Source organism: Chlorocebus sabaeus, chromosome 18, assembly GCF_047675955.1.
Source record: "Chlorocebus sabaeus isolate Y175 chromosome 18, mChlSab1.0.hap1, whole genome shotgun sequence".
In the NCBI taxonomy this organism is placed as follows: Eukaryota; Metazoa; Chordata; class Mammalia; order Primates; family Cercopithecidae; genus Chlorocebus; species Chlorocebus sabaeus.
The window spans coordinates 21,477,877-21,493,486 of record NC_132921.1 but is presented as its reverse complement, the minus strand read 5'-3'; the positions used below and the strand labels follow the sequence as shown (position 1 = coordinate 21,493,486).

At 43.2% G+C, this 15,610-nt stretch overlaps 1 protein-coding gene across 31 annotated transcripts in view; it reads left to right on the top strand.

Moving 5' to 3' along the window:
- The window catches only part of ZNF532 (zinc finger protein 532), a 125,597-nt gene extending 110,249 nt beyond the window's left edge, over positions 1 to 15,348 (top strand). For 24 of the 31 annotated variants that reach the window (XM_037987944.2, XM_008013941.3, XM_008013936.3 and 21 more), the window contains 3 exons: positions 8,666 to 8,778; positions 11,146 to 11,293; positions 13,382 to 15,348. In XM_037987944.2, coding sequence (XP_037843872.1) covers positions 8,666 to 8,778; positions 11,146 to 11,293; positions 13,382 to 13,876 — 756 coding nt within the window. In that variant the 3' untranslated portion in view covers positions 13,877 to 15,348. The remainder of the gene's footprint in view (positions 1 to 8,665; positions 8,779 to 11,145; positions 11,294 to 13,381) is intronic. The other 7 variants (XM_073006272.1, XM_073006270.1, XM_073006264.1 and 4 more) reach the window with 1 other exon arrangement.
- Positions 15,349 to 15,610: the final 262 nt, after the last annotated feature.

Genomic DNA, 15,610 nt, shown 5'->3' with positions numbered 1-15,610 from the left:
CCCACCGTGCCCTGGCAGGCATTTCTGGGTTTCATTGGCATGATGCTGGCAGCTTGTTAGAAAGTTTTAGGTAGCCTTCCTTCAGCACTTTCTTTTTTCCTCTGCCCGAGTGTCTGACATTGCTCTAAGCTCAAACTACAGTGCAACCCGTCTCTTTCCCATCTGCTCTGGATTTGGCCTTCTGTTCTTGTGCATTTGTTACTGTTTGCGTCATTGCTTTTTCAATTGTACAATGTCATCAGCAGACCAGACAGTCTCAGAACCAGGAACTTCGGAGAGTTGGTTTTGTTTTTGTTGTTTTAAATAAGCATAGCGGTAAGCACACGTCGGTTTAACCCTCTTTATTTCAAAGTTGTCACCTTGGTAATCTAGGCGCATGACAGTGGTAGTGCTGGTTCTCAGAACCTGTTTAGAGCATGGCACATGAAAAACAAAACATTCTTTTCACTTTATAGTTATGACTGGCTTTAGCTAGATTATCTACATAAATTCACATGAATTTGGTTCTGAATGATTGAGACTTGTCTCTGTCTTCTGTTGAATGTGAAACAGTGGTCTCAGTCAGGGATCAGCAAACTGCGTTTCATGGGCCCGCCACCTGTTTTTGGAAATAATTTATGAGAACACAGTCACACCCATTGATATAATTATTATTGTCTCTTCTTGGTTTTAAACTACAAGGGCAGAGTTGAGTAGTTGCAACAGAAACCTTATGGATTCTGGCCTAACATACTGTCTGGCCATTTAGAGAAAAAGTTGTTTGACTGTTTACCTATCACTTTGGTAGAGTTGAAGACTAGAGCTGGTGTCGGAAACTCCCTTGGTGAACGTGCTAGTGGTGGTAGAATGAATCTTCTTTAGCGCAGTTTGGCATTTAAAGAGGCTTAACATTTTTCACAACCTTTATATTAGAAAAACTGCTTTCAATAATTCATACAAAGGAAATAATTGATTACAGAAATTTGTATCTGTAGTTACTAAGAAGTTGAAACAACCTGAATCATTAATAGAAACTAAACAATTCATGGTTCATTTGTGCAACAGAATACGATACACTTGTTAAGAATGCAGAACTAGGCTGGGCGCGGTGGCTCAAGCCTGTAATCCCAGCACTTTGGGAGGCCGAGACCATCCTGGCTAACCCGGTGAAACCCTGTCTCTATAAAAAATACAAAAAACTAGCCGGGCGAGGTGGCAGGCACCTGTAGTCCCAGCTACTCGGGAGGATGAGGCAGGAGAATGGTGTAAACCCGGGAGGCGGAGCTTGCAGTGAGCTGAGATCCGGCCACTGCACTCCAGCCCGGGCGACAGAGCAAGACTCCGTCTCAAAAAAAAAAAAAAAATGCAGAACTAGCCGGGCATGGTGGCTCACGCCTTTAATTCCAGCACTTTGGGAGGCTGAGGTGGGTAGATCATCTGTGGTAAGGAGTTTGAGACCAGCCTGGGCAACATGGTGAAACCCCGCCTCTATTAAAAATACAAAAGTCATCCAGGTGTGGTGGTGCATGCCTGCAATCCCAGCTACTTGGGAGGCTGAGGCATGAGAATCATGTGAATCCCAGGGCAGAGGCTATGGTGAGCTGAGACTGCAGTACTGCACTCCAGCTTGGGTGACAGAGACTCTGTCTCAAAAACAACACAAAGAAAACAAAACAGAACTGTCAATGTGTGTGGATATGTGTGTTTTACAAGTGAAAAAGAATCAGGTTAAAAGCCAACATGTATAATATAGATCAGTTTTATAAATATAAATACACATCAGTGTGTATATTCAGAAAAGAAATGGGAAGGCTGTGTCATTAGAAATTGACAGTGATTATTTTGATGGGTGAGATTGGAAGCAATCTTTTCTCTTTTACATTGTGCAATAAGCATTTGTTACTTTGATAAAGAAATAAGAAAATGAAGGCCACAGTTATTTGAGTCTGAAGTCTAGATGCACCATACGTGCTTCACTTTGAAAATGGAAGCTGCTGGGCAGGAATTCCCTCAATATCTAGGCCCCTTCGTCACCTACCCACCCACCCCTGACTTTAATAAGCATCACACCTGTCCCTGGATGACGCCTTGGCTCTGGCCACACAGGAAGAGCTGTTCTTCCTGTGTCTGAATCCCTCCCTGTCTCCCTGCTCATTCATTCATCTCTCGCCTCTATCGTCAGCCTCTTCATTTATTACAGGCTGTTTTTTTTTTAATCAGTATTTAAACACTGTCATGTCTTGCCCATCTTGCTGGAAGTAAGCAGAGTTCCTCTGTGTGCAGCACTTTATCCTAAATTCGTTACTCTGCGATTACTTTGTAGAACCTACTGATGTTTTCCAAGTAGATAATTGTGTTCAGTTAATGTTTATTTATTCATTCCCACAGTAAGTATTTACTGTTTTCTGTATGCTGAATGCCAAGGATGCAGAGATGAACAGTTCCTAGCTTCTGTTCTCAAGGAGCTTATAGGGGAGGGAAAATGCCCCAAACATCCCTTTAATAATTAAAAAACAACAAAACTTTGGTAGTAGGCTTTTCCTTTGAAGAAGGAGGCTTACTATAAGTTGGTGTTTTACCCACTGATTGAAATACATATTTTTTTTTTTTTTTTGAAATGGTGTCTCACTTGCTCCGTCACCCAGGCTGGAGTGCAGTGGCGCTATCTCTGCTCACTGCAACCTCTGCTTCCCGAGTTCAAGCAATTCTTGTGCCTCAGCCTTCTGCGTAGCTGGGATTACAGGCATGTACCAGCATGCCTGGCTAATTTTTGTACTTTTAGTAGAGACAGGGTTTTGCCACGTTGGCCAGGCTGGTCTTGAACTCCTGGCCTCAAGTGATGTGCCCGCCTTGGCTTCCCAAAGTGCTGGGATTACAGGCATGAGCCACTGCGACTGGCCAGAAAGATTTTTTTGTTACCTTAATAAGTCATTAGAGAAATGCAAATTAAAACCACAACAAAATACTACTGGCCACCCTGTAGAATGACTGAATTAAATAAAGTGGCAATGCCAAATGCTAAAAGATGGCAGAACGGTGGGAGTTCCTCTCCACTGCTGGTGGACATGCAGGGGACAGCCGCTCTGGAAAACAGCTGGACAGTTTCTTATTTAACACATGACTTAGTAATCCCACTCCTGGGTGTTTACCCAAGAGAAATCATATTCACAGATGAATGTTTATAGTAAACATTTATAGTGGCTTTATTCATAATATCAAAAACTAGAAACAACCTAAATGGCTTTCACTTGGCAAGTAAACACAGTGGGGCATATCCACACTGGAACACTACTCACCAGAGAAAAGGAATGAATACCAATAGACCCAACAGCTTGGAGGAATTATACATGTATTATGCTGAGTGAAAGAAGCAAGACTCAAAGCTTCACGTGTACTGTATGGTTCCACTTATATGACAAATGGAGACAGCAAAACCAGAGACAGAAAGCAAACCCATGGCTGCCAAGAGCGGGGTCGAGGGGGCGGGGTTGATTATAAAGGGGCATGTGGGAATTTGGGGGGATGACACAACTGTTCTGTATCTTGACTGTGGTGGCAGTTATTCATAGAACTCTACTTTTAAAAAAGTGATTTTATAAACTGTATCTCAAACCTCAATTTTTTTTTTTGCAGTAACAAAATTTTTTTGGATATGTGCTATATTCTCATGGTTTAAAAATTTAAACAATATGAAGGAATATGGTGAAGTTTTAACTCCTAAGTTTCTTATCTTGAAGTCTGTTTAGCATATGTGCATATATATTCTTGTTCTTCTAATACAGAATGCAGCTTCCGTCTATAATTTTGTGTACCAGTACTTTCTCCACTTAGTAGTTATGGTTCTTTTTATATCAGTGCATTGAGATCTTCCCTCCATTTCTATAGCAGCATGGCATCTTGTATGAGTGCATGCGTGTATTTAGCCAGTTCTCCTTTGATGGACCCACCGTCCACGATGGTGCAGTGAATAACCTTGAACACAGTCACTTCCGCTATAATGCTTATGTTGAAAATATAAATTTATTCCACTGCCACTGATCTATCAGAATAATGGGAGCTTAACCTGAATTTCATGTTTGCTTATGTGTGATTTCATCCCTGAGAAATACTACGTGACTACAGAATACTGTGGAGTTGTGTAGGAGCACACACCACACACACACCCCCGATTTCACCAGCGCCTCCCTCTCACTGTGGGTCACAGCCGTCCACAGCTGGTATTGCAAGCTTCCCTTCCACTAAGATTGCCCTCCTTCCCCCACTTGACAGTGACTCACAAGCTGTAACCCTCTGACCTCCACAAGCTCACTGCAGGTCTTTTTCAAGGTAAAGTGCAGTGTTTTTGTGCATTTCTTAACCATTTGACATAGTTAATATTTTCATTTGATGTGTCACTGACAAAGTCTTGAGTGCTGTCTCTGTGACTCCATTTTTGCTAGAGACCCTGTTTTTATTGTTGAATTTTTGCGTAGTGCGGTCATTTTTAGGAGCCCAGATGTTGCCTTACAGCAGAAATGGGCTGTAGTAAGTGTGCCGGTCTCTTCATTAGAATAGATTGCCCGGTGGAAGGGGTCAGAGCTTTAAGAGTGAATTTTGGAGGGACTGCCTGCTGCTGTGCTATATTTAAATCATATAATTGGCTTGGTTTTTCCTTTTTCATAAAAAGGTGTGATGATGGAGCTGAAGGGCATGTGTCAGCAAGGGTGGAGGATAATCCTGTACCCTGCAGTCTTAAGTTTGTGGGAGTTTCTGGCTGCATGGTGGTTGTTAAGGAGGCTCTTGCGTGTTGGCGCAAGGCAGATGCCTCATGCAGGTAGGACTCCCAGGACAAGGTGAGATGTGGATGCGTCCCCAGATCTGGGTATGAAGTTACGACTTTTCTCCCTCTGACTTCCCCAAAGTGACCGGAAACAGAGACTCGTAAGCAGGGAAACAGAAAGGACCAGTTATGAGAATGGGAAGTTTGATTGTGAGGGAAGCCCCATGGCAAACCGAGACACGTCCACCAAGTGCCCTCCAGGAAGAACGGCTTGCCAAGGCAATACCATCCCAAGCACAGAAGCAGCACGGGGTAGAGCACGCGTAGCACCATCACTGGAGAAAAGGAGGCGGGGTTAATGCTTGCTTCCCTGAAGCTGCGAAGATGAAAGCCAAAAATGAGAGAGGAGGAAGAAATTTTAGGAAGTGTACCCGAGTGTTTATTTTGATATTTTACTCTCAAAAAGTTTTATCTTAAAAACTTTGGGAACCCTGCCAGCTTATCAGTTCACTATTTCTTTAAAGAGTTCTATTTAAAAACAAAGTAACTCGGAACTGAGTATGAAACATGTTCCTTTTCTGATCTTAGTTAACTGTTAAAAAGTCCACTCAAAGCCCTCAATCTCAGCTTATAGTACAGTAAAGCCAGGAGGAAGCAAACGGCCTCGAGTCTTAGAATGACGGTGGCGGGATTTACACTGGAATGCCGTTTTCCCACTTTTTAAACTTACAAAAGCAGAAGGAGCTAGTAATACTGAGGAACAGAAGTTAGGAAAATAAATTTGGGAAAGCACCTTTGAGTAAGTTTGTTTTTAAAATCTAACAGAGGAAGAAAGTCATTAGGTAATTGTGACCCAGGCAGGTTTGATCTGGAAACTGGTGTTTTAAACCTCATTTTCTTGTCACCAGTGAATTGGAAACCCTGCTCTTATTTTTGAATTGCAGAGTTCATTTCTGCATTTCTCATAAAGATGCTGAAACAGAAGGATGTCTCTCACACATTGATTCATCTTTTGAAAATAGCTACTGATTTGCTAAGCTGCTCTTCATTTCTTACCTTAGAGTTTTCTTATTGGCATTTCTGTATTAAAATTGTCTTGATGTTAATATTACTACACAAGAAGAAATAGAATATTAAACCCGTCACCTTAATAGGAAATCTAATTTTCCTTTCTGTGGGGTCTCTTGCCCTATTGTATTGTTAGATACATTTTTCTTTATAATCTGTTTTGGTGAAGCAGTCTTGCTTTTAGAAAGCTGTCTTTCAGTTGATTTTTTTTTTTTTTTTTTTTTTTTTTGAGATGGAGCCTTGCTCTGTCTCCCAGGCTGGAGTGCAAATGGCACAATCTTCTTGGCTCACTGCAACCTGTGCCTCCCAGGTTCAAGCAATTCTTCCTCCCCAGCCTCCTGGGTGGGGTAGCTGGGATTATAGGCACCCCCCATCACGCCCGGCTAACTTTTGTTTTTTCTTTTTTTTGAGACGGAGTCTTGCTCTGTCTCCCAGGCTGGAGTACAATGGCCTGATCTCAGCTCACTCCAAGCTCCACCCCCACCGGGGTTCACACCATTCTCCTGCCTCAGCCTCCTGAGTAACTGGGACTACAGGCACCCGCCACTATGCCTGGCTCATTTTTTGTATTTTTAGTCGAGACGGGGTTTCACCATGTTAGCCAGGATGGTCTCGATCTCCTGACCTCGTGATCCGCCTGCCTCGCCCTCCCAAAGTGCTGGGATTAAAGGCATGAGCCACTGCCCCCGGCCCCAGTTGATTTTTATATGTAGAAAATGTAGAAAGCATTAGATACTAGATTTTTAAATATCTTTATTGAAATACAGAACTATTGCTCATGACTTTAAAGCTTTAAAATAAAGGCTTGTTACCTCTTATTCACTCTTTGGCTGCATAAATGCTAATCCAAAAGGTTAGGGATTGCTCTTGGCTTACTTTGTGTAATCAAATCTTTAAGAATATTTTTGGGTGGCACCAGCTTCGTTGCTTTGTTCTCTCTCCTGTTGTTTCCCCCAGAGATGAACAGCATCGGTATAACTTTTAACTTGAAGAAATTTTCTCCTTTGGATTCAAGATGCTTTTGAATATCTACCAGACTGATTTGGTTTATTTAAAAGGCAGTATTTTTCTACTCTTTTTAAGTGGAAGTTGGATGCATAACTTGACTATTACAAGAGCATTTCCTGACTGGTGTGTCCCACGCTGCCTGTCCCCTTTGTTAATTGTCCCGGTGTTCTCGAAGCATCCTGGGAGGCAGGCACTGTTGCAGGCCCACCTCACAGGGGTGGGAGTGGACATTCATGCAGGTTGAGTGGCTTTCCCCAGGTCCTGTGATTCATGAGGTGGAGACCAGGTGCCAGCTCATCTTAGGTGCTGCCGGCCAGACTCAGCCACTCTGATTTGCCTGCCGGTTTGAACGAGGACATGTTTGTCAAGCAGTTCGTGAGAAAATGATTTTGAAAATTGTAGTCAGTCTGGGCACAGTGGCTCACACCTGTAATCCCAGCACTTTGGGAGGCTGAGGCCGGCGGATCACTTCAGGCAGGAGTTCGAGACCAGCCTGGCCAACATGGTGAGACCTGGTCTCTACTAAAAATACAAAAATTAGCCGGGCGTGGTGATGGGCGCTTTTAGCCCCAGCTACTTGGGAGGCTGAGGCATGAGAGTTCCTTGAACCCAGGAGGCGGAGGTTGCAGTGAGCCAAGATTACGCCACTGCACTCCAGCCTAGGCAACAGAATGAGACTCAGTCTCAAAAAAATGTAATCATTTCTTTATCATGTAGATTGCAATCACTTCTTAATGTTATCTCACATGAAAACTTCTTCCTACTTCAGTGTTTAATGAGTTTAGAGCCAGATTTTGTTCCATTCATGAGGCTTGACAGCTCTTTAATTTCCTTGTGATATGACATTGTTTAGTTCTAGACTGCTGTGCATGTCATAACCAAAGAATTTGTTTTAAAGTTAAGCCACTAATTTACCTCAAAGGTTCTGCATGGAGATACATTCAATTAACATATCTCAGCCTGAGTGGGAAACTTTTAAATATAAGAAAATTCGGCTTACCTACTTGACAGCGTTTGCTGTCTGTCTCTCCCTCATCTGCTAAGTATACCAGCAGGCAGCCTCCTTAAAATTGTTCCAAAGTTATCTGTTCTTGAGATGATCAAAAATCCTTCTAGAAAACTTGCCTTATATAATGAATAATTACTTAGTCATTAAAGGGTAGCCAGAGATTTCATTTAACATGGCATACTAAATAAAACAGCATATTCCGTCTACCACAAATTAGGTGGTGGCTTTACTTAGTACTTACTGATACGTTTTCATATATTTTCAGTAAAAGATTTATATAATGTTATTTCAAATACGTGGATGTTTGTGTTGAATCAAAAACCTGTGTTTTTGAGAGAGAATTTTTTTTTTTAACCCTTATGATAATTTAACCCATCCTCCTAAAATTAGTCCCGTCATGGTTACCTCAGCCTTGTCCTCAATTTTAGTTTTACTATATATTTTTTTAAAGTTTTCTGGTTTTGTTACTGTATTCCTAAATACAGGTTGAGTATCCCTGAACTGAAAGTGTTTTGAATTTTAGATGTTTTTGGATCTCGGCATATTCAAATATACATAATATCTTGGGACTCTAATTGTGATATTTGTTCATGTTTCATATATACCTTATATACATAGCTTGAAGGTACTTTTATAAAATTTTAAATTTGTGCATGAGACAGTTCCGACTGTGACCTGTCACATGAGGTCAGGCATGACATTTTCCATGTGTAGTATCATGTCAACACTCAGTTTTGGATTTTGGGACCTGTAATAATGATTTAAACTGTTACAAAAGAGTTCTTAATTGTTTGAATGCATCTGTTTTCGTTCTCTTAAGTGACTTTCTCTCCTTCCTCCAGCAAATGAAGAAACATCCCTGCCGCCAGTGTGACAAGTCTTTCAGCTCGTCCCACAGCCTGTGCCGGCACAACCGGATCAAGCACAAAGGCATCAGGAAAGTGTACGCCTGCTCGTAAGTCCTGGTTTCTAACGGGACGCAGTCAGAAGACTCAGGAGGAACCTCTGGAAGGTTTTTAGTGTAGTACCATCAATTTGCTGTGCTCCACAGTTGCTAGATTACATTTCTATTATTGTTTTGGCATAGAGTTTTTGGATTGGGTTGTCACACTTAAATATGAAAACAAAAAGGAGCATTTTCTTGCGTATCTCATGTACATTTTTTCTGAGACAGACAGAGCCTCACTCTGTTGCCCAGGCTGGAGCGCAGTGGTGCAATTTTGGCTCAATGCCACCTCTGCCTCCCAGGTTCAAGTGATTCCCCTGCCTCAACCTCCTGAGTAGCTGGATTATAGGAACGTACCACCACTCCCAGCTCATGTTTGTATTTTTAGTAGAGACGGGGTTTCACCTTGTTAGCCAGGCTGGTCTCGAACTCCTGACCTTGGGTCATCCACTGCTTCGACCTTGTAAAGTGCTAGGATTACAGGCATGAGCCCTGGCACCCAGCCTGATCCCTGAGTGTCCTGGGGGAGCGATTGATTGGCAGTACATGGTCTCTCTGCACACACCGAGGTGATTTGGCTAGCTTCAGGGCTGGTCACAGATTCAGTCCTCGGCTGGGCCCTTTGCAGTCACAGCATATCCTATCTACCACAAATTAAGTAGTCACTTTACTATTTACTGATATGGTTTCATATTTATGAATATATGAAATTTTTGAAAAATAATCGACCTATTTTAATAAAGCAGGCCAAAGATAGTTTAGAAAACAGGTTGGCTGGGGGCAGTCACCACCAAAGGTGGGGCAGCCTGTGACCAAATCCAAGGGACTGGGTGGGCCAACATCAACCCAGACTGCAGTGGACAGTCATAAGCAGCTACTTCATACATGAACATCAGAACATATCTCATCATTAGTGAAAGTCTATCACTCACTCAACTGCAATGTGCCTGGAGTGGGTTGATAAGAAGAAAGCATGGCTCATGAGAGAGCCAAGGACCCTGAGGCTAAAGCACTGAAATGTTACATGGATGTCAGTGCAGGCCAGGTGGACCCTAGGGATCGGGAGAGGCATGAAGTTTGGCTGTCAGATTTGCAGGGGGTTATAATTGGGTAGGAATCATCTGATTCAGTGAAGTTGAAGCTGTTTAAAGTCTATGTGTTGAGACCAAATTAAAAGAATCAGAATTTAGAAGGATGCTCTGGGCCAAGATGACAATGGGAGGTCTGGCCCATAATGCTTCACTGATAGGTTTTGCTTATTTCCCCATGAACTTACCGTAAAATGCTGGGATTGTTCCACCAACTTACAGCCAACAAAAAATTCATCCTCATAGAGAGCCCCCATCCTTTGTGGGTGGTCCTGGCTCCTGCCACTGCCCTGCAAGGGTCTCTAATAGGAGGTCATCAGGGTTTAGGGCCAATCATTATAAATTCCTCTGAAGCCATTTTGAAGGCAGATTTGAGACCACAAGAGACTTTTTGTCCTTCCCTGCAGTAGCATTATTAATACCTGGTTTTATAGCATCCATAATGACTAGGGCCATTACCTCTTTTTTTGTTTGTTTTTTAGACGGAGTTTTGCTCTTGTTGCCCAGGCTGGAGTGCAATGACACGATCTCGGCTCACTGCAACCTCTGCCTTCTGGGTTCAACTGATTATCCTGCCTCAGCCTCCTGGGTAGCTGGGATTACAGGCACGCACCACCATGCCTGGCTAATTTTGTATTTTTAGTAGAGATAGGGTTTCTCCATGTTGGGCAGGCTGGTCTTGAACTCCCGACCTCAGGTGATGCACCCACCTTGGCCTCCCAGAGTTCTGGGATTACAGACGTGAGCCACTGCACCCAGCCAACCTGTTTTCTAAACTATCTTTGGCCTGCTTTATTAAAGAAAAGAGGTCAATTATTTTTCAAAGAAAAACGATTTTTGATCTGCTTATCATCTACTGAGTGACCACACATACTCGACTACCATGAGTATAAACATGCATGTTGCTTTTGTGCTTGGAGGCATTTGGGCTGGACACATGTCTTTGTCACAGCAGAGGATAGGAATAATTAACAGCAGCACGAAGGAGTCAAGGAGGGACTTTATACTAACGTGTTCAGCATGGTGCTCATTCTGAGAATACTGAGTCATTGAAAACTTTTGAAGTGCAATATTTTCCCTTTTCGCTTTAAAATGAAAGCCATCTCGACCTGTAAATTAAGGGACACTCCTAGCAAAATTGCTGCTTGCGTGTTGAACTGTGGTGTGAACTGAGCTCATCAGACCTGTCTGTGTGAACGATGGCTCGGGAGGCCCTTCAACCATGAGTTCTTCCACAGGAGCTTATTTTGTCAGCAAGTGCGTTATCTCCTTGCCTTTCACCCCACAGGCACTGCCCAGACTCCAGACGTACCTTTACCAAACGACTGATGCTGGAGAAGCACGTCCAGCTGATGCATGGCATCAAGGACCCTGACCTGAAAGAAATGACAGATGCCACCAATGAGGAGGAAACAGAAATAAAAGAAGACACCAAGGTCTAACACTGCAGATGTTTGCTTTACAGTGAAATTGTGTTGACCTGCTTTTCCCTTTTTATTTATTTTTTATTTTTATTTTTTAAGTTTTTGTTGCATAGTTACAGTTTTAAAAATTCAGACTGACCGGGCACAGCGGCTCAACGCCTGTAATCCCAGCACTTTGGGAGGCTGAGGCGGGCGGATCATCTGAAGTTGGGAGTTCGAGACCAGCCTGGCCAACAGGGTGAAACCCTGTCTCTATCAAAAAATACAAAAAGTAGCCGGGCATGGTGGCAGGCGCCTTAATCCCAGCTACGTGGGAGGCTGAGGCAGGAGAATCATTTGAACCCGGGAGGCGGAGGTTGCAGTGAGCCGAGATAAAGTCATTGTACTCAAACCTGGGGGACAAGAGCAGGACTTTTCTCTCAAAAAGTTTAAAGAAATAGTTTAGGCTGGGCACAGTGGCTCATGCCTGTAATCCCCACACTTTGGGATGACAAGGCAGGCTGATTACTTGAGGCTAGAAGTTCGAGACCAGCCTGGTCAACATGGTGAAACCCCGTCTCTGCTAAAAGTACAAAAGTTAGTCGGGTATGGTGGAGCTCACCTGTAATCCCCAGCTACTCAGGAGGCCGAGGCAGAAGAATCGCTGGAACTTGGGAAGTAGAGGTTGCAGTATGCTGAGATCATGCCACTGCACTCTAGTCTGGGTAAAAGAGCGAGACTCTGTCTCAAAAAAAAAAAAAAAAAAGATATTTAAAAAGCCCTCCTGTCTTTGGTGCTGTGCTAGGTCTGGAGTGTAACCAAGTAAAAGCTTATGTGTGCTTTCAGGGAGTTAATCATTGAGTAAAACTTCATCAGAATACAAGTCAGACTGGTGTGGCATTAAAATACAATACTTCAAGTGCTCCCGGTGATGTGTGAAGCCAGGCTGGGTGGCTCACACCTGTAATCTCAGCACTTTGGGAGGCTGAGGCAGACAATCATGAGGTCAGGAGTTCGAGACCAGCCTGGCCAATATGGTGAAACCCCGTCTCTACTAAAAATACAAAAATTAGCTGGGCATGGTGGTGCACACCTATAGTCCCAGCTAAGCAGAAGGCTGAGACAGGAGAATTGCCTGAACCCAGGAGGCAGAGGTTGTAGTGAGCCAAGATAGTGCCACTGCACTCCAGGCTAGGCAACAGTGCAAGACTCCATCTCAAAAAAAAAAAAAAAAAAAAAAAGAAGAAAGAAAAAGTGTGTGCAAAGGTAGCTTCAGGTCATGGCCACATGTGAAGGTGCACATGAACAGAGCAGAAAAGCTGGGGCAGAGAGGAGGGACACATGGGCTTGGGAAGGGGATTCAAAGTAGGATTTAGAGCCCTGGAAGGGAAGGATAAATGGCAGATGCAGCAGGGGAAATGATGTGAGGGAAAGGGTAGGGAAAGCGTCCAGTGGCTCTCAGTCGAAAAGCAAAATCCTGACTCTTTCCCACAAGGGGCATTACAGACAGTCCACCTCCGCATCTCTCGGACTCTGGTTCCTGCAGGCTCCCTGAGCACTCCTTCCTACTGGCTCATGGCCACCCTTCTGTCCCCCACTCACAAGCCTGTTCCCACCTTAGGCCTTGGCACTCACAGCTTCCTATGCCTAACTGCTTTCCCCACACTGCATCAGGTCTCTTTTCCAATGTCACCTGGCACCAGGCTGTCCCTGACCATACTACATCACCTAGCAGCTGCACACACACCCCTATTGCTTCCCATGGCCTCCATCCCACCCTGCTTGCTTGTCATGGGTCTGATGTGCTGCATATTTTCTAATTTGTTTCTGTTCATCTAACTCCGCTGTAACAAATCCCAGGAAGCTAGGAGCTCATTTGTCCGCTGCTGTGCCCACTGGCCAGAGCAGTGCCTGGTAACACCAGCTGGTAGGTTTCTGTCTGGAGTGGAAGAAAGGCGCAGGCCTCCGGGTGGGGTGGCAGACACACAGCTCTAAAGCCCCTAAATCCCAAAGCGTTCAGCACTTGTTTTCCTGGCAGCTCTAAAGTAAGAGAACCGATCATTTATCAGCCATCGGGAAGAATGGTTTTCAATCGTATCATTTGCTCTCTTTCCCTGAAAGGTCCCCAGTCCCAAGCGGAAGTTGGAAGAACCAGTTCTGGAGTTCAGGCCTCCCCGAGGAGCAATCACTCAACCATTGAAAAAGCTGAAAATCAATGTGTTTAAGGTTCACAAGTGTGCTGTGTGTGGCTTCACCACCGAAAACCTGCTGCAGTTCCACGAACACATCCCTCAGCACAAATCCGATGGTTCTTCCTACCAGTGCCGGGAGTGTGGCCTCTGCTACACATCTCACGTCTCTTTATCCAGGCACCTCTTCATCGTACACAAGTTAAAGGAACCTCAGCCAGTGTCCAAGCAAAATGGGGCTGGGGAAGATAACCAACAGGAGAACAAACCCAGCCACGAGGATGAATCCCCCGATGGCGCCGTGTCAGACAGAAAGTGCAAAGTGTGCGCAAAAACTTTTGAAACTGAAGCTGCCTTAAATACTCACATGCGGACACACGGCATGGCCTTCATCAAATCCAAAAGGATGAGCTCAGCCGAGAAATAGCCACAGATGCTCCATGAGGAAAATCCCTGTCCACATTGGAATAAAAAAGACATTTTTGTTACAAAAGGTTTGCAGTATAATAGAGTTAACAGTACTGTCTAGGCTGTTGCAATATATTCTCTTTCAACGTACCTTCCTTCACCTCGTCGTATATATCCTCGATAAGTATTAAAACAGTATTTGAGTTTCAAAGAGTTTGTATATATTTAAATGAATAACTTTTTATACTCTACTCTTTGTTACATGTTTGTATCAGTATTTAGTGGAAAACCATTTGAGTTGTTTTGGGTTAGAATTTTTCTTTTTGTACTGTTTCTTTAAAACAGAGTTCTTAGTAACAGGGGCAGTTCCTGAATTCAAATAAACCATTTTGTATGTTTGGATTTTGAATGGGTTAACTAATTACAGGCTACAATAATGCCTTTTTTAGTGTTTTTAATTTTTAGAATTCACTACATAAATTGTAAGTAATTGTGGGTCTCAAAAACACTAGGAACTTTTAAGTGTCTTAGCACTTCCTCGATGTGCCTGCCCTGAGGGAGTGAGTTCACATTTGAGACAACTGCGCTCCACTGTGGGCGTGCCTTTGTCTTCAGGCCACGCCGAAGGGTGTTTAAAGTAGCCTTGCAGGTCGCTTCTTTCCCAGGGGTGGATAAAAACTGAAGCCAGGAATCTAATAAGGAATGCTGATTTCCTCAATTCTATTTTGAGGAATGGGGAAGGCTATTTTTTTTTCTGGGCAGATCTGCAAGGCTGGCTTTAAGAGCACAAGGAGGGAAAGTAACGAAAGGGCTGGACTACTATAAAAGTTACAAATACGTAGGTAGACCAATAGATTTATATAGTCAGGTTTTTGTCATGTAATTTATTAACTATTACAGAAACACAACTAAGAATATCAAGTATTTCTCTGGCTCTTGACAGAAAAAAAATCAGTTGACTTAACCCTTTGCTGTCAAAAGAGTTGGCGTTTCCTGTTCTGGGTGCTACTGCCAAACGTTTTGGTACTTAGAGTCGGGATGCACAACTTCAACCACCGACTTATCAATGCAGCCGCCTGTGTATTGCAATTGGCCGTTACCTTAAGCACTGAGCCACCCGGGTTTAGTTCAGCCATTTCAAGAGTATATTTAACGTCAGTAGTTCTGCTTTATTAAAATGCAGCAGAGGTACTCTTCTGTCCCTTCCGTTTATAGTTCTCTGAGAGAGTTCTATTTTTTGGTTTCGTTTTGTGTTTTCTTTTGCATTTTATATCTTGTATTTATCCCTGAACATGTTTTGTACTTTTTTTTTTTTTTTTAAGAAAAGGAATTCTTTTGTGTATATATAGATACTTGCATGATATACTGTAGTCAACGTTCGGTTCCTCGAAAGGTCTTGCTGCTGTCAGGTGTTATGCGCTCCATCCATCATAACTGTATGAAACACATTTCATATGTAAATAAACGTGGGACATTTGGCCCTTGTGCTTCTGTGAGAGAGTTATTGATGGTGGGTCTCTGACATCTTTGTGAAGCTTGGGAAGTGATTAATTGCAGGGACAAGCTACAGGATGTTGCAGAATTCTTCCCACTCAGAAGAATGGCATATTCGTTCTCATTAGTAATCAGCTATTTTGTCACTTTCTCGTTGACTCCATCAGTACATCGGTACAATCCGAGGGTGTGAATTTCAGCTTGAAATTCCATTGTTGTTACTTGTTATGGTTGTATTGCTCTAAGTTGTATTCATAGC